Genomic DNA, 23,659 nt, shown 5'->3' on the forward strand with positions numbered 1-23,659 from the left:
AGAGAGAAAGAGAACGAAAGAGGGAGGGAGAGGAACGGAGAGACGGAGAGAGAGAGAGAGAGAGAGAGAGAGAGCCACGAGGGCTCCCGGCGAACGTTTGCGGTCGAACGTATCGCAGATCTCTCGTCTTCGAAAGAATCGTTCGCGCATCGCTCGACGTTTTTAATGGTGTCGTGTAAAAACAAAAAAAAGGAAGATACACAAATAAATAGATATATATATATGTATATGTATATATATATATATATAGAGAGAGAGAGAGAGAGATTCCGAGTGCGTGCATGCGTACGCGCGTGTGTGAATCGCGTCGGTCTTTCGGCCGCGCTGCTTCCGATCATGTTCGACGATCAGTACCAGCTGACTCGTTGGTCGGCACGCAACGTTTCGCGACGATGTGTCACTCGTTCGAATAATTCCGACGCCAATAATAGTAATACCTTGTACAACGATAAAAAGGAGGAACGTTGCGAGGAAGAAAAGGAAGAAGAAGAAGATAAAGAAAATTTGGAAGAGGGAAGAGAAAGTGGTTCTATTCTATTATAATCCTATATACGACACTTCTTGCGCCGCCACCAACGTCGCTTCCTTCTTCTCCTCCTCGGATACTTTGCTAGTCGCGCGCGAGTGCGCGCGCGCGCGCGCATAACCGACCAACCAACCAACCAACCGACCGACCGACCGACCCGACCCGACCGAACCTAACTCCTTCCCACCCTCTGACACTTTTTCCGATCGTACAGTGCCAGACGAGAACTATATGCGACGTTCGTAACAGAGAGATACACATATAGATCGACAAAGTTTTCACGTCGGTCGATGATCGTCGACGATATCGTGATCTTTAGTGCTTCTTCCTTCGCTCGTCTTTCTCTGTTTCTCTCTCTCTCTCTCTCTCTATGTGCGTGCAAGTGTATATTTCCATCATCCTCTCCCTATAGTTTAACTTACCTCTCGTATCGCTCTTTGTACGAGACAGCGAGCGAGCGAGAGAAAGAAGAAAGAACGTGTGTGCGAATACGTGTTACGCGCTGCTTGCACACACGCATGCACGGACACACGCGCGCGCGCGGATGCACACATAGAGCCAACTCATTCTCTCGTTCGCGTTGTGTTCGACGCACGACGCGTTCCCTCCCAACCACGTGGGTTTAACAATGCTCCCGCTCGATGCGAATGTTGCTGCAAAGAAGACAGGAAATTCATCCTCCAGAAGATACGATTCAGACGCATCCTCGCGTACTCATGTTTTCGACGACGACAACGACGACGAGGACGACGACGAGGACGACAACGGTGGCAACAACGACGACGACGAGGACAACGACGACGACGGCGAGGACGAGGCTGACGAAGACGAGGATGTTGTTCGAGCTGGAGCGGTATAGGCTGACGAAGATGACGATAGGTAAATCGATAATTGATTTTGATAATTTTTAATAATTAGAAAGTGCGAAAAGAAGACGATATTAGAGAGAGAGAGAGAGAGAGAAAGAGAGAGGAAGTACGACGTGGTAAAAGGCACGTGGTAAAAAAGACGCTCGCTTTCTCTCTCTCTCTCTCTCTCTCTCTCTCTCTCTCTCTCTCTCTCTCTCTCTCTCTCTCTCTGTCCGTTTGTCTGTCTGTGTCTGTTGAATTTTGCGTCGTAAGAACAGCAGGGCAGTGCGCGTTAGAACGTCGACGTTAGTACGCGATCGATCGTTTTCTCTCGTAGGGGGGTACGTACCTAATACTACGTCGTAGACGACTACGTTCGAAAAGGAAGGGACTACCGAGTAAGTAGTATTTACTTGCCACGCGATATCAAAGAAAAAAATTTCCGACGTCGCAACTTTGGTATTTCCTTGAGGAAATAAAAAGAAAAGAATAAGAAAACCTCGCGCCGCGTTTATAAAACGTAATCGCGTACCTACTCGTTTGCTAATAGTGGATATTATCGTGAACGCGTATATAATATATACGTGAAAGGAAGATAGGAACGAAGAGAAGAGGACGAATATCGGTAGGCAGGACTATGAGAAGAAGAAGGAGGAGGTGGCAGCAGCGACGATGGCGGCATTTGGAACGTGTTCCGAGAAACCTAGCGAAGGTATACGGCATTTAGATCAGTATGGCCTTTCTGTAAACAAGCTGCCGTCGCCGTGGTCGCCACCGCCATCGAACGTTTACGCGCGTTGTCCACCGAGTGCGCTTTTACCCTCTGCTTCTTTCTCTCTCTCTCTCTCTCTCTCTCTCTCTACGCGTGACGTAATCCATTCAAGCTTCTACGCAATACGAAACGTGGCCGTTCGTTTCCCCCTCCCAACCCTCAACCAAGCCACCCCTTCTCCCTCGACTCTTCCTATCTCTTTTTGACTTCCCTATCGCTTTCTTCGTTTCTCTCTCTCCCTCTCTTTCTCTCTGAATCTCCGAATTACTGCGTTTGTATTTTTTTGTATATCCCTTTCTTTTTTCTTTTTCTCTTACTTTTCTTTCTATTCTATTCTGTCTTATCCTATCTTATTCTATTCTATTCTATTCTATTCTATTCCATCCTATTCTATTTTATATTATTCTATTCATTGCAATATGCTACTCCGTAAGATTCTAGAAGAAGGCTTTGAGTTTCCATCTACTAGAAGAACTGTGGCCGACTCTCTCCCTTCTTGCTTCTCGAGCATTCTCGCCACTCCCTCTTCCTTCTTTTTTCCTTCCTTCCTTCCTTCCTTACTTCCTTCCTTCGGTAATCGTCTATGCATCGTTAGAAATATGAATCGACGAACGGCTGGAACGCAGCTCGTTTTTTCAAGTAGGGTAACGTGCACTCTTGTCTATTCATCTTTCCTTTCTCTCTCTCTCTCTCTCTCTCTCTCTCTCTCTCTCTCTCTCCCCCTCCCTTTCTCTTCGCCCCTCTCCGCCTCCTTCTCTCTCCGTCTTTCTACGGGTATACACATCGACCGAAAAGCTTTCGAAAGGCACGCGCTACGCGTTCACTCCCGTTCCGCTATCTCTCTCTTTCTATGTATCTTTCTCCCCATCCTTTTTTCCTTATCGATAATACGGACGTTCGTGTTGTAAAAGAGAGATTTTTTTAAAGGGAAATAAAGTAGAGATAATTAAAGTTGATGAGTTTGTACGATACGCGCATCGTTTCTTTTAATTTTATTAAGCTCTCTCTCTCTCTCTCTCTCTCTCTTTTACACGTGCGCGCGGGCGCTATGTAGAAAAACATCGTCTAACACACATTTATATTTATAGATATTTCTCGCGCGCGCTTGTATCTTGGTTTTTCTTTCCCTCGTTTGGAACGCAATTATGCAGATATCTTGGGGCAACGGGAACGAGTTAAGGTACGCGCGCAAGATCGTATACCTCTCTCTCTCTCTCTGTCTCTCTCTCTCTCTCTCTCTCTCTGTTTTTCTCTGTCTGTCTCTGTCTGTCTGTCTGTCTGTCTGTCTGTTCTGTCTACTCGAAATAACTCGCATTCCATCGCGAAGTGTGCGCGCGACAACCTGTTCGAAGGTGGAACTAAGTAAATGAGGGACGCGTGATCTCTTGTAAATCGCTTCTGTCTCCCTTTCTCTCTCTTTTTCTCTTATATATGTGGCGTGTGTGCTTATGTGTACGTACGCGCGCGCGTCACACACACACATCCATACTATTCATCTATATTTCTTTCTCCCCTGGAGGATTTAACCTTCGACGAAATGCTCCCTTTCTACGTCGCGACTTGCCTTTTTTTCTCTCTCTCTCTCTCTCTCTCCTCTTTTTCTTTATTTCTACGAGATGCCAACTTGGAACAAGGCTTATTCATCGTACGAGCACGCGATCTAACGCATATTTTTTCTCGTTCGAGAAGAAAGCGAGAGGAAGAGAAAATTTACTCTATGAGAAGGCAACAGTTACATAAATCGTAGAGCGTCTTGTTCCGCTCGTAGTGATCGATGAAAACGCTATTGTAGGAACGATTACGTATTCGTTTCTCTTTTCCCGAACATGCTTGTACACGTACGTGCATGTACGTAAGATAAATTTACGTCTGATCGAAATCCAGCGGAGATATCTTTCGATGTAACCTTTGAACTCGTTAACAAAAACAATCGCTAACGACTACTAAGCACTTACATACATTGCGAAAGCATTTTTCAAATCTTCCGGAAGATCGTTATCGTAGTCCGTCGTCGTCGCTCTCGGATGCTTCTTTTCTTCGTGCTAGTTTATAGATACACGTGTGTATGTGTTTGTTTTGTTCCGCGTATTGGTATCCCCGACGCGTAGTACGTTTATCTCATTGACAAGGTTTTCGTTGGAGAAAAACGCGTGATCTCTCATTATTAACGCATTCGCTGCGTCATCGAAAACAGATATATGTACGTTTCGTTAGGTGTTTATTTATTTATAAACTTTTTTTTTTCATTCATTCGATACAGTTGAGATTAATGTTAAAAATGGCGTCACAAGTATATATAATCGATGTAAACAATTTCGCCAATTGGCGTCAATTCGCAGCGAACGTATTAACGTAATTACTCGCGACCTTCGTTTTCTCTCTTTCTCTCTCTCTCTCTCTCTTTCTCGTACGTATTTTGGTACGTTGGCCGAACACACGAAATTCGAGTAGTAGTAGAATTGGCGTTCTTAAAAGTTATGTGGGACATCGGTTGTTATCGATGCGTCATCCGTATCGCCAAGGCCTCCAGCCAAAAATCTACGCTCGTCGCTTACGACTGTCGCGTCAGAATCTATCTATTTATCCATCCATCCATCCATCCATCCATCTATCCGTCCATCTATCCATCCATCCGTACGTCCGTCCGGCCGTCCATTCGTCTTTCTATCTACATACCTATTATACGTCGACGCGTTTTTATTCTTTTCCTTAAAAGAAAATATATTCCGTCTTTCCGAGTGAGTAAACGGTACGTTTCTTTCTCATTAACCACAATCCGTCTTGGTTATTAGCCGGCTCTGTTCTTCACGATGGACGAATGAAGGAAGGATGCCATTGTGGAATGGGCAATATATCCTGAGGGATGTTCGAGGAGTATATTGCGTGTCGTTATATGCGAACCGGTTGCGTGTCTCTTTCTCTCTCTCTCTCTCGGCAGTGTTTCTTATTTCGTTTCACGTTGCTTGTAGTTTCACTTGGCGAGGTCCGTAGGTGGTCAAAAAGTATTCTCGTAAAATGCCCGAGAGAAAATGTAATTAACGATTAAGTGATATTACGAGACTCGTCCGTTAGTTCGATTATTGAAATAATGTTCTTCGTTGGCACGTGACGAGTGAGAATGACCGATTCTATAAAGAGAGAGAGAGAGAGAAACTTTTATTTCCGACGAGAGCGAGATGTTTCCAATGAATCGATCGAATATGAATCGATCGTTGATCGTTTACTCACCGTTCAGGTCGCCGGCCTTTAAACATTAATTTTAAATGCAAATGAGCGAATGCTCGCGCGCGCGTGTGTGTGTGTGTGTGTGCACACGATAGGCGAAGGAGAAGGAGACGGAGAAGGTAGAAACGAAGGAGGATCGATACAGTGCCGCAGGAAGTTGGTATAAAAAGTCCGACGGCATCCTTGACGAAGTTTAAAGTCGATAAAACTAGTCTCGCGATCGATGGTGACCTCCCAAGTGACGTCACCCAATCAAATTTTCTCACGCAAATACGACGTAATTCGAATGACTAACGAGCGTAATTACGTCGATATAACGATTCGAAGTATTCGGTATGTAAAATCGTCGTTTTAAAATTTAAATACAAGCCGTACCGATGGTTTCGCTTAGAAAGCACGCCATTTTTAAATCGCTCTAAGTAGGCGTGCCATTGGTAGAATATCGGCTCGTTTGGAAAGTTTGATAATTTCTGTAGATAATTTAAACGTCGTTTATATAGTTGGATTATTATCGTTTAACGATCTTTACGACGCGAGCCACGGCGATCTTTTAGGTATCCACGAAAAAAGAGAGAAAAGGGAAGAACAAAAATCTGACGTAACCGTCGCTATAACGAGGCCACGTGCGGAGTCACGATGTATATCCGTTGTTTACGCGGAAAACTGCTCGCTGTCGTCATAGTCGACGTCGACGTCGTCGTCGACGCGTTGGAACGCTCTTCTCTTTCTCCCTCTCCCTTTTCATCTCCTACTCTCGCTCGTTAGAAAATCGTGTGACGGTTTAAAAAAAGAAGAAGCAAAAAAAAAAGGAAAATATTATCCGAAGGCTGCTTTGAATTTGAATAAATTCGATTGAAAACAATCCATCAATCTCTTTTATTTTTCATCGAAATTTGTAAATGGACCAGTATGATATACTCGTCGGACTACTGTCTCAGTTGGATTGGTTCGAAGGTAGAGGAAAAAAAATAAACGAGATAATAAAAGAATGGTCGTGTTGCGTAATGCGAGATAAGAGAAAGGGAGAAAAGAAGGAGAAGGAGATCTCTCCATTTGCGAATATACCACGTTAATGCTTCGGTATATTCTCTCTCTCTCTCTCCCCCGTTTTTCTCGCTCATTCCATGTCCGTCGTTCTCGTGTAAACACGGCCAGTAATAACGTGTTTTCGACGTAGAGAAGGAGAAGAGAAACCTACATCGAAAGAGAAACGGAGGAGGTGACGGCGGCGGCGGCGGCGTCGTCGTCGTCGTCGTCGATCACATACATACACGTATATAGAACGGGAGTAAACTCGATTTAATTCGAATTGCCGCCAATTTGATCAATCGATCGATCGTTTGTTCTTTCCATTCGTAGAATGTAGAGTAAGTAAACTCAGCATGATGTATGTAATTACCAACGTCCATCGGAATATGTATTTATTATGATTATTATTATTGTTATTATTATTGTTATTATTATTATTATTACTGTTACTACCGTCGTCGTGGTCGTCGTCGTCGTCGTAGTCATCATCCTTCTCGTAATTTATCGAAGTCGATTGGATCGAGTAAAATCTGTCTGTTTTATTGCCTCTTACTCGTCGAACACGCTCGTTATTTTAAAATTACTTTACTCCGTCAAGGTGAAGGTTTTATGAAGATTTTTCGTAGTATTTGCCGATTCCGCGGTGTGACAGATGTATAATAAAACTGAAGCAGCGCGTGACGCTTAAACTTCTCCGGGGCTTGTCTGCCGGATCCATTTTCTCTGTTCCTTGCACCTATTTTATTTTAAGAACGAACGCAGCTTGCTGTTGTCGTTCTCGTTAACGACAGCCTCCTCGGCGTTTTCCCTTTCATCTTTCGAGTACGTACGCGTCGCAATATCAATCCTCTTAAACATTTCGACGAGAGAAAATGCAGTCTTCTTCTCGTCGTCCAATCTGTGATGTATTTTCGCGGTTCCTTTATCATCGTTTCTTTCCTTTAGTTTCGCACAGGTATCGAATCGTTTCGATTTTTTGCTCGGTCGAGCGAGAAAAATGAAAATTGACGAATATTTTCCTGCGATTTAATGAGATTCGATTGGTTTCTCTCTCCCTCTCTCTCTCTCTCTCTCTCTCTCTCTCTCTCTCTCTTATCGGTCGTTTTATCTAAAAAGTGATATTATTCGAGCTCGTCGAAGAAGGAAAAGGAGAAAGAGGAAGAACGATAAAAGGTAGCTCGTGAAACGACAGGACGTCAAACGCTTCGCGGATGTTTGGAAGGATCGTGCGTGGGCGAGGATGATGAGACGGTTTGCGATTTCGAAAATTGCAGACGTGCTTTCCTGGAAATATTTCCTCACAGTTTTTGCACACGTTCGTATCTTCGCGAAAAGAGAGATACCCGAAAATAAAATCCCACAGCCTTTGTCAGTCTTTTCAGTCTGAAGAAGCGTAAAATATGTTTAAAGGTCGGTTACGTTTTAACGCGTGATATATTTGTAAACTATTACGTCTACGCTCGAGCTATGGCCCATATAACAAGTTCGCGAGTATATTGTAAAAAAAAAAAAAAAAAAAAATAGGAAACGAAAACGATAGCATCGAAGAAAAAAATGACTGCGTTGGAGATAAGTGTAAGTGTAAGATAAGTGTTACCAAGGAGTATATTTTCGTGTGTTTAAAAGAAACCTCGGAAAAGGGGAACGTTTTTCCTTGGCTATTTGACAAGAAAATTGTCGCGTTGCGAGCGACGATTACAACGACGAGGACGACGATCACTCGTCTTGTGTTGAAAACGAGAACTTTTTAAAAACGATTTGAGACGAACAAAGTCAGGTATATATATTCGAGTAATTTGGACAAAACTTCGAGTTAAAGATTGAAAGGCTCAGTCCTCGTTTCTGTTTCTAACTTTTCCATTAAATAATTAGATAAGAAACGGATAGATAGATAGATGGATAGATAGATAGACGGAGAGATAAATGCAATATGCACGATAGACCAAGTTAGAAACTTTGTTTCTTCGATGACTAACGCAATTTCGTTTTATTTATAAAACGAAAAGGTACAACGAACCCGATTAAAATTATCGCTCGAATTGATCTGTGTCTTCGTCGCAAGGATCGGCTATTCGGTATTGTATATTCGATACACGAACAGGCACGTGACGATCATTTCTTCTCGCATCGTCTTTCACATATAGTCGTTACATTTAAAAGGAAGAAAGGAAAGGGTAGGAAAAAGAAAAAGAAAAAGAAAAGAGAAAGAAAAGAGAAAAGTAAAAAAGCGAACTCGATACAAGTTAGCAACGAAGGTTGCGCCTGGGTTGCAAATAACGCGGAATGATTAATCATTTGCAAGCTGTCATTGAGCAATCAACTACGCCAACATTGTTGCACGTGTATCTTTTCTCTTTTTTTTTTTTTTCTATTTTTTTGTTGGTTTCTTGCTGGCCTTTTTTTATATAAATAAGAACGAGCAAAATACAGTAGCTATTACTAGAATATAAGTAGTTATTACTAGAATGAAAATATATTCGAGCGGAGCCAGTGAGGGAGCATTTTTTGTGACATTTTAATATTTTCGCTTAGTGGTGTCGCCTAAGCTAGGAAGCGTATGAAGAGATAAGCGTATAGCTATGTAAGTTGACATTTACGGTGCGATTAAATTACGAAATGAGCTAAAAAAAGTGTACTTACATGTAATTATATATGTACATACATATGTGCATGCTAATGCAAGGCATAGAGCACATAAAGAGAGCGCGAAAAAAGAGGAGAGAGAGAGAGAGAGAGAGAGAAGGAAGAGAATCTCTTTTCTAGATCGTCTGTATCTATCGCGAATTTTCGTAAAAGCCGAAACCGGAAGCGACGACGCGTTTAATGCGAAAAAAAAAACTTGCACGTGTCATCGTCATTGACCTCGTGCTATCGACGAAGCGAGTGACGTTAGATGTGTAAGTTATATACATATGCATAGTTTTCAATACCTCGCGAGTCGTTTAAAAACGTTAATTTGCTGATCAAGTTCAAATGTGATCGTACGCGATATCGTTTCGATATATTTCTTCGAATATACGTCTGTAGTTTACATCGTTATGTAGGTAAATACGTGTACAAAATAGACGATTATTTGATCATACCACAGTTTCGTTTATCGCCCTGTAAATTTTTCGATTTTGACCTCGTTTTATAATTCAAAGTCAATTACGGTCGATGCGATCGTTAAACTCTCCGTTTCGCAGGTGAAAAAGTTTTCTATTCGTTCGATTCGTTTTTCAAATAAAACGAGGAAGTCAAACGAAAAAGCAAACATTTGAGTTGAGCTGGTATCGCGTACGAAACGTCACGTCCGTTCGAAAGCGTTCAATCGTTCGTGTATCGAACGCACGCGAATCGCGCCTTGTAATATTCATTTTTTTCTTTTTTAATCGACGTTTCGCCCCCTCCTTCCCTCTCCCTTCCTCTTTCAATTTTTGTACCAGACTAGAGGATCTTTTCCCTACTGAAAAAGAAGAAAAACGAAAAGGCAAAAAAGGAAAAAGAAACAGAAAAAAAATTACTTCCCCGTATCAGATATTATCTACTCTATATAAAAATTCGATTCGGTTCTCGATCCACTCCCGTATCGAATTCGCGTATCTTCACGTGCGTTGACGTAGAACGCAAAGAGGCTTCGATTACTCGGAAGCCTTTTGAATAAACTTGGCGGAAGTTGCTGCTCTCGTCGTACCCAGTCTATCGCTGGATTACTCTCGGCTAAATCGTTAATTCGTGCTCCGATAGAAAGCGTGAAATCGAGCGAATGGAAAGTCCATCGCAAAGAGCTCTTTCTTTTGGCTGGTCATGTGTATATAACACGTTATGTTACGTTGTTCCAGAATACATTTCGACAAGTAACGTCCAGCTTGAGAAAATTTCATTTCTAGCGAATGAAATTTACCATCTATATTAATGAATACATCAATGATCGGAAAGAGAGAGAGGGGGAGAGACAATCAATTTGAACCTCTAATGGTTAATATCGAATGACCCCATAGTTTCGGTTGATATAGTGCGATATAATACGCGAGGTCTCGCTCGTGGGCACGAGCCCCTAAATCCATCACTTATCCGTCCGTTATCATTATCTATCGTTCGAGAAATAATGAATGGGTGCATTCTTCGAGATTCTTATTCTTCGTTTTTCGCGTGTGCGTACGCGTTCGCGTTTAAGTTAAATAACGTTTAAGTTCGCGATGATTTCACTTTCGGATAAAAGAGGCAACGTGCGTGCTTCCTCGCGGACTTTTACCCTCCAGCGAGATAACTGCTTCTCGTAAAGGATCGCGTTAGAACGCTAACTTGCGTCTCGATACCCATCTATTCCGAGTCCATTAATCATATACCATAGAGAATAGTAAGTATGCCAATATCGGCAATTTTTTCTTTTAAATTTAGGAGGCGCCCATGTATTCGCTTCGACCGATCGACAAAGATCTAGTAAAATCGGTTTTTTACTTTTCGATGATTACTGTAACGTGAATCATCGGCATATTTGCATCGCGATTTTAACCGATATCTGTATACAGAGTCATAAATCCGGTAGATCAACGAGATAGGTTAAAAAATCGGGATAAGATCGTTAGATACGAGGCAGTCTAATCGATCCACGTGACGAACTCGTGTATCGGACCCCAGGCTCGAGGCTCTCCGTTCGATCCAACTTATCCTATGTCAATGCGTTTGTACTCGTTGCTTTCTATAATCTGATAATCCTTCAAACTCGTTTACGATCGATCGAGAAAGAAGCAATAGTTCGAGAGGAGTCGGTCTTTACGATTACTAAAAATAACATTCCCCTTAGATGCTTCGTACAACTTGCGATTCGCATTCGCAAGAAGATTAGCATTAGTCGGTTTATACCCATCCAGACACAGTTAGGATTTTACTATCTCTCGTACTTTCGACGTCTAGCTCAGCTTCGTATTACAAGGGACGCGTATATACGTCATCATTTTCTACGATGTTAAACGTTACGAGGGACTCTTAGGAGGATCGCTATCGTAAATTCAATCCATTTATCTCGCGCGAAGAACGTTACTCTCCTCTCGAGTCACTTTCGTCGCTTTTTCTTGATAATAATATTTATTATTGTCGTTGTCGCGCGTTATTCTTATTGTTATTAGTTTACACGACGAACACGATGCTCCGACACCTTGCGACTTGTGTGGGCTCTCGCGTTGCGTTGAAAAAAGTAATTCAATTTCAAATTGCATTCGAATACTCGCGTATACGTTCCTTTCTGTAACGAAATTGATCAAAGATTTTATACACAGGCGTACTCGATAAACATTCACGATCGTTCGGCCTTCATTCATACCCAACTTTCACCGAAGCTCATTTCGAGAGCAATTAACGATACGGCGAGTTACCAGGAAATGATGTATAATAAATTATGTTATAATGCTCGTGAAAGATTAATCCACGGGTGCTAAACTATTTTATTACTTTGCATCGACTACCGCTGAGCTATCGGACACTTCATTAAAGAAATTATTTACGTGTTTTCAAGTGCGAACCTGTTCGTTTGCTAACGATAACGTGTCCGATATTCAAGACGAAAGGAAGCACATCAGTTCTCTTGTTTTTTTTCCTCTTTTCAGACGAATAAGTCGTTAGGCAGGGATAATGGGGTCGAAAAAGTACTTCATCTTCAACAAGAAGCTTCTCTAAGTGCACTCGAGTACGATTAGAAATTGTGGAATATCGAAGAAGTTCCACATTGTGTCGGTGTCCGGAAAAAGGTGCCAAGAAGAGGAGGAGGGAGAAAGAGAGAGAGAGAGGGGGGAGAGGGAGGGCGGGAGGGAGGGAGAAAGAGGTAATCCAAATTCATAAAGGAATTTGGATGTTGCTGACGAGATCTCTGTCGTTCTATCGGAATAGAGTTGCACCGGTGGAAGTAGATAGACACCTTCCAGCGAGAGAACGATTAGTTGTCCGCGACGATAGGAGGAGGAGGAGGAGGAGGAGGAGGAGGAGGAGGAGGAGGAAGAGGAGGAGGACGCTCGAGAGGAGAGAAGGAAGGAGAGCAAAGCAAAGTTGAAAGTGTTGTGTATGTTTGTGTGTGTATATGCGCGCGCGCGCGCGCGTCTGTGTATGTGCGTGTACAGAGAGAGAGAGAGAGGAGGGGAAGAAGCAAGAAACGGTGTTCACGAGAGATAGAGAGAATCGTGGAGCCAGCAGAAGCAAAAGAAGCAGCAGCAGCAGCAGCAGCAGCAGCAGCAGCAGCAGCAGTAGACTGGTGTCCATGAGACAAGAAGATGAGAAGGATGAAGCTGGTGCTAGTGCTACTCTGTGTCCTGGCGCCTTTGGCAACGTGCCAACGACAAGAGAGGTGGTCGACGACGTCGGTGGCTCGGAGCAAGCATCGAGACAAGACAGCCAAGGGCAAGTACGAGCCAGATTACGACGCAGCCAGGAGGACAAGTAGATTCGGTGAACTCTTTGAGAATGAACACGAGTTCACCCTTTCTAGGAGGAGCAGGGCCATCGATTCTAACAGGTATCCCCTATTTATAGATTAACGATATTTTGACAGATATTTTTCTCCGATCGAATGTCAATCGAAGATCGAATCGATTTCAGGCCGGTTGACACCGCCGGTTCGAGCAAAAACTATCAATATTCCTCGCACTCGTCGAAATCACGGGGGAAATCTAGCGAGGAGATACGTGAGAACAGTCGAAGAACGAAAAACGTAACGATAGGCGATGGTATATGTCAGAGCATCGACATTAGGAACAATGTTTACAACTTTGATATACTCGAAAATTGTCACGTGATCGAGGGCTTCCTACAGATCGTCCTGATCGAGAACAATACCGAGGCTGACTTTCAAAACCGTACCTTTCCGAAGCTACGAGAGATCACCGGTTATCTCCTACTCTATCGGGTTTACGGATTGAAGAGCCTGAACAATCTCTTCCCGAATCTCGAGACCATCAGGGGAAATATACTGCTTACAGATTATGCATTTATGGTATACGAGATGCAAAACCTGCAGGAGGTGAGATTGCAGAATTTTTCTCATTCCGTTAACCGTTAGATTCTCAACTGCTTATGATTGATAACGTTCACGGATAGTTTACCGCAAGGTCGCATTAGGCTCTCTAGCTCGCTCGAGTAAAATGTCTCGTCGTGGTACGATGAGTCAGTAAGTAATAAGTAGTCATCCTTGTCGTACGAGATCAATCGCGATCGTCATTCCCACGCCAAAGCGAAGCTGACTTTGCCGGTTCGAAGGTTTGCTCCAATTTGCTCAAGAGTATCGGTTAATCGACGGGTCAAGTGACGTTAATCGGTTAATTGAATTAATCGGCGTTACGGTCTCCGACCGGGCAAGACAGTTGTCTCTCTAACGTTTCCCTCGAACTTCTCTCCGTAGATCGGCTTGAGGAAACTGACGAAAATCTCGAGGGGTGGGGTAAGGATCGAGAAAAATCCAGCCTTGTGCTACACCAATACGCTAAATTGGACCGCTATCGTTACGGCCGGGGACAATTTTATCAAGGACAACAGCAACGAAAGTTCGTGCCCGAGTTGTTCGCAATGTCCCGACGGGTTTTGTTGGACGGCCCAACATTGTCAAGTAACGAACAAAACGAAGTGTCACCATCAGTGCCTTGGGGAATGCTACGGTAAAACGGAGAGCGATTGCTACGTCTGTAAACACTATCGGCACGAAGGGAAGTGCGTCGAGAACTGTCCGGATCATTTGTAAGTCACGTTCCAGGGTACACCTCGTTGACCTACGATGCGCGTTGCGTCTATCCGCGATCGTCGAGTAAACGGATACGTCATCCTCGCGTCTTTTCAGATACGCATATATATCAAGGCGATGCATAACGAAAGACGAATGTCTAAAAATTAATCACTTGCGGAAAATATCGAAAATCGAGGACGAACAAAAATGGCGACCCTTCAATGGTTCGTGCCTCACGCAGTGTCCCGAGGGTTACGAGGATCACATCGACGAGAACAAGGTATGGATTTTCGATACGATAACCGAGCCGACTGCGTGCGTCTCTTCCAAGTCCCCGATGATAATGATCATATCGGTAAAAACAAAATTTCTCCGTTTTCTCCTAGATGATAACCTGTCGAGTTTGCAAGGACCGATGCCGTAAGATAGGAAAGAGCGCGATCATAAGGCACATCTCGGACGCCCAAGTATTTCGAGGAACGACCGTGGTGAACGGAGCTTTGGAATTCCAAATAAGAAACGGTAATCCAAACATCATGCAAGAACTGACCGAAGCTTTCGGTCTGATCGAGGAGATTACCGAATACGTCAAAGTGACTCACTCCTTCCCGATCACGTCGTTGGGCTTCTTCAAAAAACTCAAGGTCATCAAGGGCGAGAAATTGGACATAAACAACGCGAGTTTGATCGTATTGGACAATCCGAATCTCTCCAACCTCTTTCCGCCGAACCAGAAGATCGTCATACAGAACGGCAGACTGTTCTTTCATTACAATCCGAAGCTTTGCATGTCCAAGATCGAAGAACTTGGCCAAATGGTGGGTATAAGGGACTTCAGCAATCTCGAGGTGCAACCGGAATCCAACGGGGAGAAGGTAGCGTGCGATGTCGTCAACATAAACATCACGGTTAAGGAAAAAGGCTCGAGTTACGTAAATCTGATTTGGGACAGTTACAAGCCGCCCGAGGAACAGCAATTGTTGAGCTATCTCTTGAGTTACATAGAGACCGAGAACGAGAACATCACTTACGAAGCCAACGCCTGCGGTAATAACACGTGGCAGATCGTTGACGTGGACATACCGAACGGTAATACGTCGCTCCTGCAGACGGTATCGAAGCACATTTCGGGCCTAAAGCCGTACACGAAATATGCCGTTTACGTGAAAACGTTCACGACGAGAAACGAAAGTTTTTCGAAATCCCGCAGTAGTCCCGTGGGTCAGTCGGAGATCATATTTTTCAGAACGAAGAGTGACATACCTTCTATGCCGACCGACGTTGTTTCTAGTTCGATAAGCGATACCGAGATCGTGGTAAAGTGGAATCCACCGGAGCAACCAAACGGTCCTATCGGTTACTACATGATATCCGGTTTCTTGAGACCGGACGACGCCGAATTTCTTTCCTCCAGAGATTACTGCAACTACGGTCTGATCAGTGAACCCGAGCTGGAGGAAGTACAGGAAGTTACTGCTAAAATACCGATCGTTGGCCCGTCCTCCTGCTGTTCCAAAGACGAGTCTACAAAAGCGCCGACGTCGAAGAAGTTCGAGATACTCTGCAACCAAAATCTCGGGATAAGTCACGTTTCTGCCGGTTGGAAAAATTATTGCGTCTTCAACAGATACAACTCGATGAACGAGTCCGTGCACAGATTGGAAAACGATCCGTCGAGTGTCGACGACGAAACTTTCGTCTACAACGTCAGCGCCAAGGAAAATGCATTTCGTTTGAAGAATCTGCGACACTTCTCTTTGTACACCATCTCCGTTGCTGCCTGCGGAGTCAAACTTCGGGAGGACCTACAGATGTGCTCGTCCGTGCAATACACCAACGCTCGAACGAGGAAACGCGAGAAGGCCGACGACGTTGGCAACGTCAAAACTCACATCGCCAATAATTCGATCGTCGAGGTTTCTTGGGATACCGTTAGAAATCCCAATGCCCTCACTCTGAGCTATACGGTAGAATATACGAATTTAGACGTAAAGGACGCGAAGAAAAGTACGGAGTGCATACCGTACGTAGGACGCGGCGAAGAACGCAAGACTCACGACATTAAGAACTTGAGTCCAGGTCATTACAGTCTCCGAGTACGTTCGACCTCCTTAGCCGGAGACGGTAACTTCTCCGAGACGATTTATTTTTCCGTCGGACTCCTCAACGATAACCCCATAGTATTAATATCTTTGCTGATCTTTGGCTTCTTTACCGTTTTCATTATAATCGGATATATTTATCTTAGAAATCGTCAGAAGAAGAAGAAGCAGGAGAGATTGATAGCCAGCGTAAATCCTGATTACATAGAGACAAAGTACATCATCGACAGTTGGGAGGTACCTAGAGAGAGCGTCGAGATATTGGAAGAGCTTGGTCTTGGTAATTTCGGAATGGTGTGTCGCGGTCGTTTGGATAACAGCATCGACGTAGCGATAAAGACCATCTCCGAGACGGCCAGCGAGCGCGAGAAGAACGAGTTCTTGAACGAGGCCTCGGTCATGAAAAATTTCTCTACCTTTCACGTAATTAAATTATTAGGTGTCGTTAGCATTGGAAATCCGCCGTTCGTCGTAATGGAGCTAATGGAGAACGGAGATTTGAAGACCTATTTGCGCCGTATACGAGACACGCATTTCGTACCGAACGCATCGAGAATAATAAGAATGGCGGCCGAGATAGCGGATGGCATGGCTTATTTGGAGTCGAAGAAATTCGTTCATCGTGACTTGGCTGCCAGGAATTGCATGGTCTCCAAGGATTTGGTTTGCAAGATCGGAGACTTTGGCATGGCCAGGGACATATACGAGACCGATTATTACAAGATCGGTAAGAAGGGACTTTTGCCGATAAGATGGATGGCGCCGGAGAATCTTTCGGACGGCGTCTTCACGTCCGACTCGGACGTCTGGTCGTTCGGTGTGGTTCTCTACGAGATATTAACGCTCGCCGAAATACCGTATCAAGGTTTTTCCAACGAGGAGGTATTGAATTACGTTTTGCACAAGGGCTCCCTCGGTATACCAAGAAACTGTCCGGAAAACATTCAAAAGATCATGGAGAAGTGTTTCAAGTGGCGACCGAACGATCGTCCAACGTTCATGGAGATCGTCGCGGAATTGGAACCTTTTCTCGGTCAGGACTTTTGTGAGAAATCCTTTTATCACTCCGAGGAGGGTGTCGAGATACGCAGTCTTGGCATCAAGAAGGTCTATCATCACGCCGCACCGATACGTTTTCATTGGGGCAACGAGACCGCTCGATGGGTTCGAGAATTCGAGGACAACGTGACGCTTCTCGATCAGACGAAGGCCGGCACCAGTCGAGGACGCATATTCAAGAATGGCTTTCAACACTTCGGTAACGTTACCAATATGGAGGAAGTTCCTCTCGATCGATGAAATTTCTTTCGTTAGATTCGCGTCGCTTCATCGAAGGTAGAGTATATACACACACACACACACACACATATATATATATATAGAGAGAGAGTCATCGTGTGTTGCCGTTTGGTCTCGCGCGTAGTATCAATATGGGAAAAAAACGTAAATAATAACGTACAAACATACACTCAGGGCAATGATAGGAGGGCTAAGAGGAAAATGAAAGAAAACAACAAACAAACAAAGGGATAAATATTATAAATAATAAAAGACACGCAGGTAAGTACGATCGTTTAAGTCGGATGATTATTTCCGTTCTCTTCCTCGGCGGGACCAGACGCGATCCTTTTCTAATCTCGTCTCGAAACGACGAAAGACTTAATAGGACAATTAATTTAATACTTACTACTTTAGTTATAAAGCATATCGCCTATTCGTCTATCTATGGAAGTCACGGTTCATGGACACCGATCTAAAAGGTAATTTAAGATCGATTCACCCTTACCCGCGTTTCACTTTCCTCTAGCATTATCAAAAGCTCGAAGCCTTTCGATATCGTTCATTCCTAGAAAGCAAAAAGAGAGCTTATAATTAGCTTAGCGATTTTCTAGAACTTGAAGACAGAGTATTTTATTCGAAATATCGTCAAGTTTTACCACAGAGTTCCTTCTCGCATATATACCCTTCTATACGAGATACGTTAATTCGTAGTTTGGAAATTCTATATATAGTACATACAATAAATATATATAGCCGCACTAACAATTCAACTAAATGCACTAAGCGACCGATGCGAATCGTAGATGATTTTGTCTGAAGTAGAAAAAGACGATTTCCCATATACATATATACGTATGTACATAGATACATACATACATATATATATGTATGTATACATGTATATATATGTGTGTATATATGTATATGTATATGTATATGTATATGTATACTAGTACATATATACATATATATATAATAATCATTGCAATAAGTAGTCCGTGATCGTTGCAATAATCATATAGATATCATAGAACCGAGTAATAGCCGAATAATAATGAGAAATTTAAGGATTCAAATATTGCGAGCACAAAACAAATTTGTCATTGTTCGTTAAATTTCGTCGTATTCGACGATATTCAAATTCATAGTCTCTAATACTAAGTATACGAAAAGAAAACTCGAATGAACGAGCAAAGTGGATGATCTAATCAAAAATCGTTGCACGATAGTATTCCATGTAGGACTTCTACGTATTTTTTTACATCACCGTATCAATAGCTCACAGCAATAAATGATTAAAAAGAAGATAGAAAGAAGAAGAAAGAGAGAGAGAGAAAAGAGAATGAATGTTGCGTGTGTATAAGTCTGTATGAAAGAGAAAAAGAGAGAAAGAATTTAACAAACGAAAGTAATAGCTTACAATCCCGCACGAATCAACCAAATTGAAATTTCATCAAGCAATATCCAGAGCAATTTCGTTTTAATTTAAATCGCAAATAGCAATATATCGATAGCTCGATAGATTACAATCGCGATCGCGAAAGGAAAACATATATCGAGGGGCGTGCCAAAGAGAAAAGAAAAAAAAAATTAAAAAAAAGATATAAAAATTAAAATTAAAAAAAAAAATTAAAAAGGAATAAAAAAAAAAAGAAAAAAAAAAAAGGAACGCCCATAAAATTTAGAAAGAACGAGTTATTAAAGTCCGTTAAGGTCGTTAAAAATTGTCGGTCGAGTTACACAATGGATTTCTAACTTTGAGAAATCGTATTAAAGAAAAAGAATGCTTTTACTTATTCATCGTTTTCTTATCGCGTTTTTCAGGAAATTTACGTAACGAACGAACGATTTGCTTAATCGTTGAAACGCCCATACGTATTCTTGATAGACGTTACTAAAATTTTGTTTTCAAGAAACGATCATTCGCGATCGCTTTTTTGCATGTACATAAATAAATACATACATACATACATACATACATACATACACACGTACGTACATATATACTTATTATAAAAAAAAAGATAGAGAAGTAAATTTGCGGTAAGATTAATCCGTTGCGTATAAATTATGAAAATGAAAGTACGTATCTTGCCTAATTTAGCAAGAGCTTAGATCTAAAATTTAACGATCGCATTACATTCTTGCCTATTTACCTATTTTTTTTTTCTTTTTTCTTTTTTTTATACCAAACATTGGATTGTTTAGAAAATATGTCGAATCTTTTTCGTTCTTTTTTCTTTTTTCTTTTTCATTTTCATTTTTATTTTCATTTCATTACGATGTATAATTATCGTATATTCGAGCATTGCATTCGAATTTTTGAAATCAACAAATTTGCGACGAATTTTTCGAACGGTTCAGTTAACCTTTTTTTTTTCGTTTTATTTCCTCCTTTTTATTTTCTTTTTTCGAGAAGTTTTTTCTTCGAATTTCAGAACAACATGTATCCAATGTTTCTCTCATTTTGTTCTCTTTTCTATCATCAATGTGTCTATACACACACACCTACACACACACACACACACACACACACACACACACCCTAAGCGTATAAAGAATATTTCTACATCAAGGAGACCATTCGATAATAATCTAATATTCCTTTTAGGATATGTAGCATCAATACCGAATTAATAAGTCGTAATGCTGCGACCAAAGAAGTCATTAGAAATCGAATTAAACCATTTAAAAGAAACAATCACATATACAGCTAGTCATTTGCGCGATATAACAAGAGCGAAGAGAAATCTAATAAAAATTATATTAAACTAAATTAAATTATAAACTAAACTATAAACAAAACGAAAAACGAATCGTAAATCGGGATTTTTATTTCGCAATGCATTTTAAATAAATAAATTTTTCCATCGATTGATATCCGAACGATCTATATCTACTTCTACTTCTTTTATTAAAGCGCTACGATTGTAATCGGATAGATTTTATAAAAGAGGGAGGGAGGAGGGATGTAGAGGAGGAGAATGAAGAGAAGGAAGAAGAGAAAAAAAAACTAAAGGATTTAGCCTCGTGAATCACGACGAGACGTATAAGATTTTCAAGGATATCGCGTTGGCCAACCGCCATGCAACATTCTTTGTTCGTTCGTTCGCGAATCATGAGACTAGGCAAAGTTTTCAAAAGCACGAAAAGTGATAGAGAAATCCTATACGAGAGGTCACAAACCCGCTCAAAAAAAAATATATAATATTTCACGTTGGAAAATATAAGAAAAAGGAGAATATTAGAGCGAACTAGTATAAAACGAAGAGGGAGGAAGAGAATAAAAACAATGTAGAAAATATCATCAGGTCGCGTTTGATTATTTGAAATAGTAAAGTAACAATTGTTAAGCATTTTTATTATTACTATTATTTTTACTATTATTTCTATTATTATTATTATTATTATTATTATTATTTCTTTTTTTCCCATTCGTTTCCAACAAAATATAGTTTCGTAGGATTAATAAAAGATATTATTTAATAGCAAATAGCCAGACAATAAGAGAGTAGTACTGTTTATTTAGTTGGCATTCCTGTGCATCGCCAAGATTTAGATTTACAGTCAGCTATTTTGCAAATTGTCATAACGGTGACGATCGTCGTTACGTATCGATCGAGATATCTCCTCGTGTGTATATGTAAGGATATATATATTTATATATACACATATGTATATGTACGTATATATATAGTATATATACTATACATATACTATAATATATATGTATATATATATATATATAACTTAATAAACACTTAACGAATTTCAAACGATTTTCAGATCGAGTCAGAATAAACAAAACGTATCCATCCTATTATAAAATACTTATGTAGGTCTAATACTTAAACACTTACTCGACATTAAATTAAATATATAAATTAAGCTTGTTTGTATAAGAGAAGAGATCAATATTAATATCATTTATTTTTATTATTATTATTATTATTATTATTATTATTATTATCATTATTATTATTATTATTCTCATTGTTATTATATTATCCTCGTCGTTGTGTCGTGTCGTGATTATTACTATAATTATTATTATTACTACCACTACTACTATTACTATTACTACTACTACTACTACTACTACTAGTACTACTACTACTACTACTATTACTACTACTATTACTATTACTACCATTATTACTATTACTACACAGATAATTTAACAAATATTTATTGAATTGCAGTACTGCACGTGTTGCGTGAACTTATCGAAATAACGTTCTCTTATTATTATTTTTTATGATTATTATTTTTTTTTGTACAGCTTTTAGACGAGTTCTACTTGCATTGATTTAACAACATTTAGATTAAAACGTATCGATCATCGAACGCGATGAAAGCCATGTTACTATTATATTGCGTTAAGAGAACTGGATCCTTACTTTTGCATAATATTTATAATAATATAGGCATTCTTATTTTCACGTTTAACACAAACAATACGATCGAAAATTTACTTATATTTGACATATCGATCGTATCGATGTATATTTAAAATAACAGTTTTAAGGACAAAAGAAAAAAGAAATCCCTAGGATTAAAAAAAAAGTATCATAATCGTTTAGAACGACGTACTGATGACTGAAGACTTAGTTTTTAAGTTAAAAATTAATCAATCGATTAAGAATATATATACATACACACACACACACACACATATATATATATACATATATATAGGATAAGGAAGTCTCTCGTCTTCGTTTAAATTATTAATTTCTTTCTCTTCTTTGTTTTTTCTTCTTTTTTCTCTAAATATATTTTCATCAATTATTCATATAAAGGAAGGTATAATGTACCGGCAGGTAAAATTATATAGTCCGACTATATAATCCGATTTCGATTGTTCAAAATCTTTTCCAAAATTAATTCTTTTCTAATTTCTTTTCTTTTTTTCTTTTCTTTTCTTTTCCTTTCTTTTCTGTTTCTCTTTTTTCCGTGGTACCAAATAATGTTACAAAAAGATCATAAGTATAATATTATATGCATGTACGCGCACGATTAGGCTAATAATTATTAATTATCATTGACCATTTGAAACGTATTTTTACACTATTTGTCATTCGTATTACACGTTATGGATTCTCTGCTTATGCAACTGAAACGTCGTATCGCGTGTTTCAAAACGATTATATATACGTTTTTGTCTTTTTATTTTTCCTCGTTAGAATGTCGATAACAACATCGCAAAAAAAAAACAAATATGGCGTAACATTTGCAATATGCATTACGCAGCGAGACACGTTTTTGGTGATTTTACAAAAAAGAAAAAAAAATTAACATTCGACGTTTATCATCGACTGTCATATCTTTTTCCCTTTTCCTCTTTAAAATTGCAAAAATTGCAAGACAAATAAATCCTAACACTAAAAAATGTGTCTCGATTTGCAATAAAACAATCGAACATTGATCCTCGCATTTTTCGTATACGTTTATCGTTAATTTTCTAATATAAGTAAGCTAATCTTTAATCCTTCAAATTTTTCGTGTAGAATGTTACTTTTTTTTTTTTTACGAACAAAATTTATAAATAATTAAAGATTCGTCATCTTTTTTTTTCTATCGTTACTACTATTACGTTCAATAATACTCGCAGAGGAAGTTTGTTATTATTTTAATTATTTTAATTAGCTTTCCATATCACGAATGCATCATTTTTTCTCCTTGAAAGGAAAGAGAAAAAGCGTTTCCCATGTATTTTCTACGTGTGTGTATATATATATATATACACACATATGTATACGTAAAAGCATTGTTGCTTCAAATGGACGAACACATTCACGATATATATGCGGAAAAAAAAAGAAAAAACGATAGAAAAGAAATTGTTATAAATATAAAAAGAAAAAGAAAAAAAAAGAAAATTGTAATTCGTGATATAGTAGAAAATGTTTAAATGTAGACTTGCAGCAGAGAAAATGTATGTATGTGTGCGTATACGTATTGCGTGCGTGCGTGTATTATTCCTAATCAAAAAAATCCTGCCATACCGTGTCTTCCAAGACAGAAAACTATAAAACACTATTGTAAATTAGATAAAAATTATTTATATATACCTCCGAGACCCGTAAGTTATTATTGTATACCATGTATGAATAAGCAAAGGAAGAGTGTGCGAGAGTGAAATTGAATACAGAGAGAGAGAGAGAGAGAGAGAGAAAGAAAGAAAATATA

General features: G+C 40.2%; 1 protein-coding gene across 2 annotated transcripts; it reads left to right on the forward strand.

Annotated features, from left to right (window-relative positions):
* The first annotated feature begins 117 nt into the window (after positions 1 to 117).
* Positions 118 to 23,642, forward strand: LOC127062695 (insulin receptor-like). Of its 2 annotated transcripts, XM_050991351.1 has the most exons (6): positions 118 to 1,405; positions 12,266 to 12,884; positions 12,968 to 13,388; positions 13,767 to 14,098; positions 14,199 to 14,364; positions 14,471 to 23,642. In XM_050991351.1, the coding sequence occupies exons 2-6, from the start codon at positions 12,643 to 12,645 to the stop codon at positions 17,483 to 17,485; spliced, it is 4,176 nt and encodes a 1,391-aa protein (XP_050847308.1). In that variant the 5' UTR covers positions 118 to 1,405; positions 12,266 to 12,642; the 3' UTR covers positions 17,486 to 23,642. The 2 variants fall into 2 exon arrangements, with proteins under 2 accessions (XP_050847308.1, XP_050847307.1); XM_050991350.1 differs by lacking the exon at positions 118 to 1,405 and having other exon boundaries at positions 12,173 to 12,884.
* Positions 23,643 to 23,659: the final 17 nt, after the last annotated feature.

This window comes from Vespula vulgaris, chromosome 3 (assembly GCF_905475345.1).
Source record: "Vespula vulgaris chromosome 3, iyVesVulg1.1, whole genome shotgun sequence".
Taxonomy (NCBI): Eukaryota; Metazoa; Arthropoda; class Insecta; order Hymenoptera; family Vespidae; genus Vespula; species Vespula vulgaris.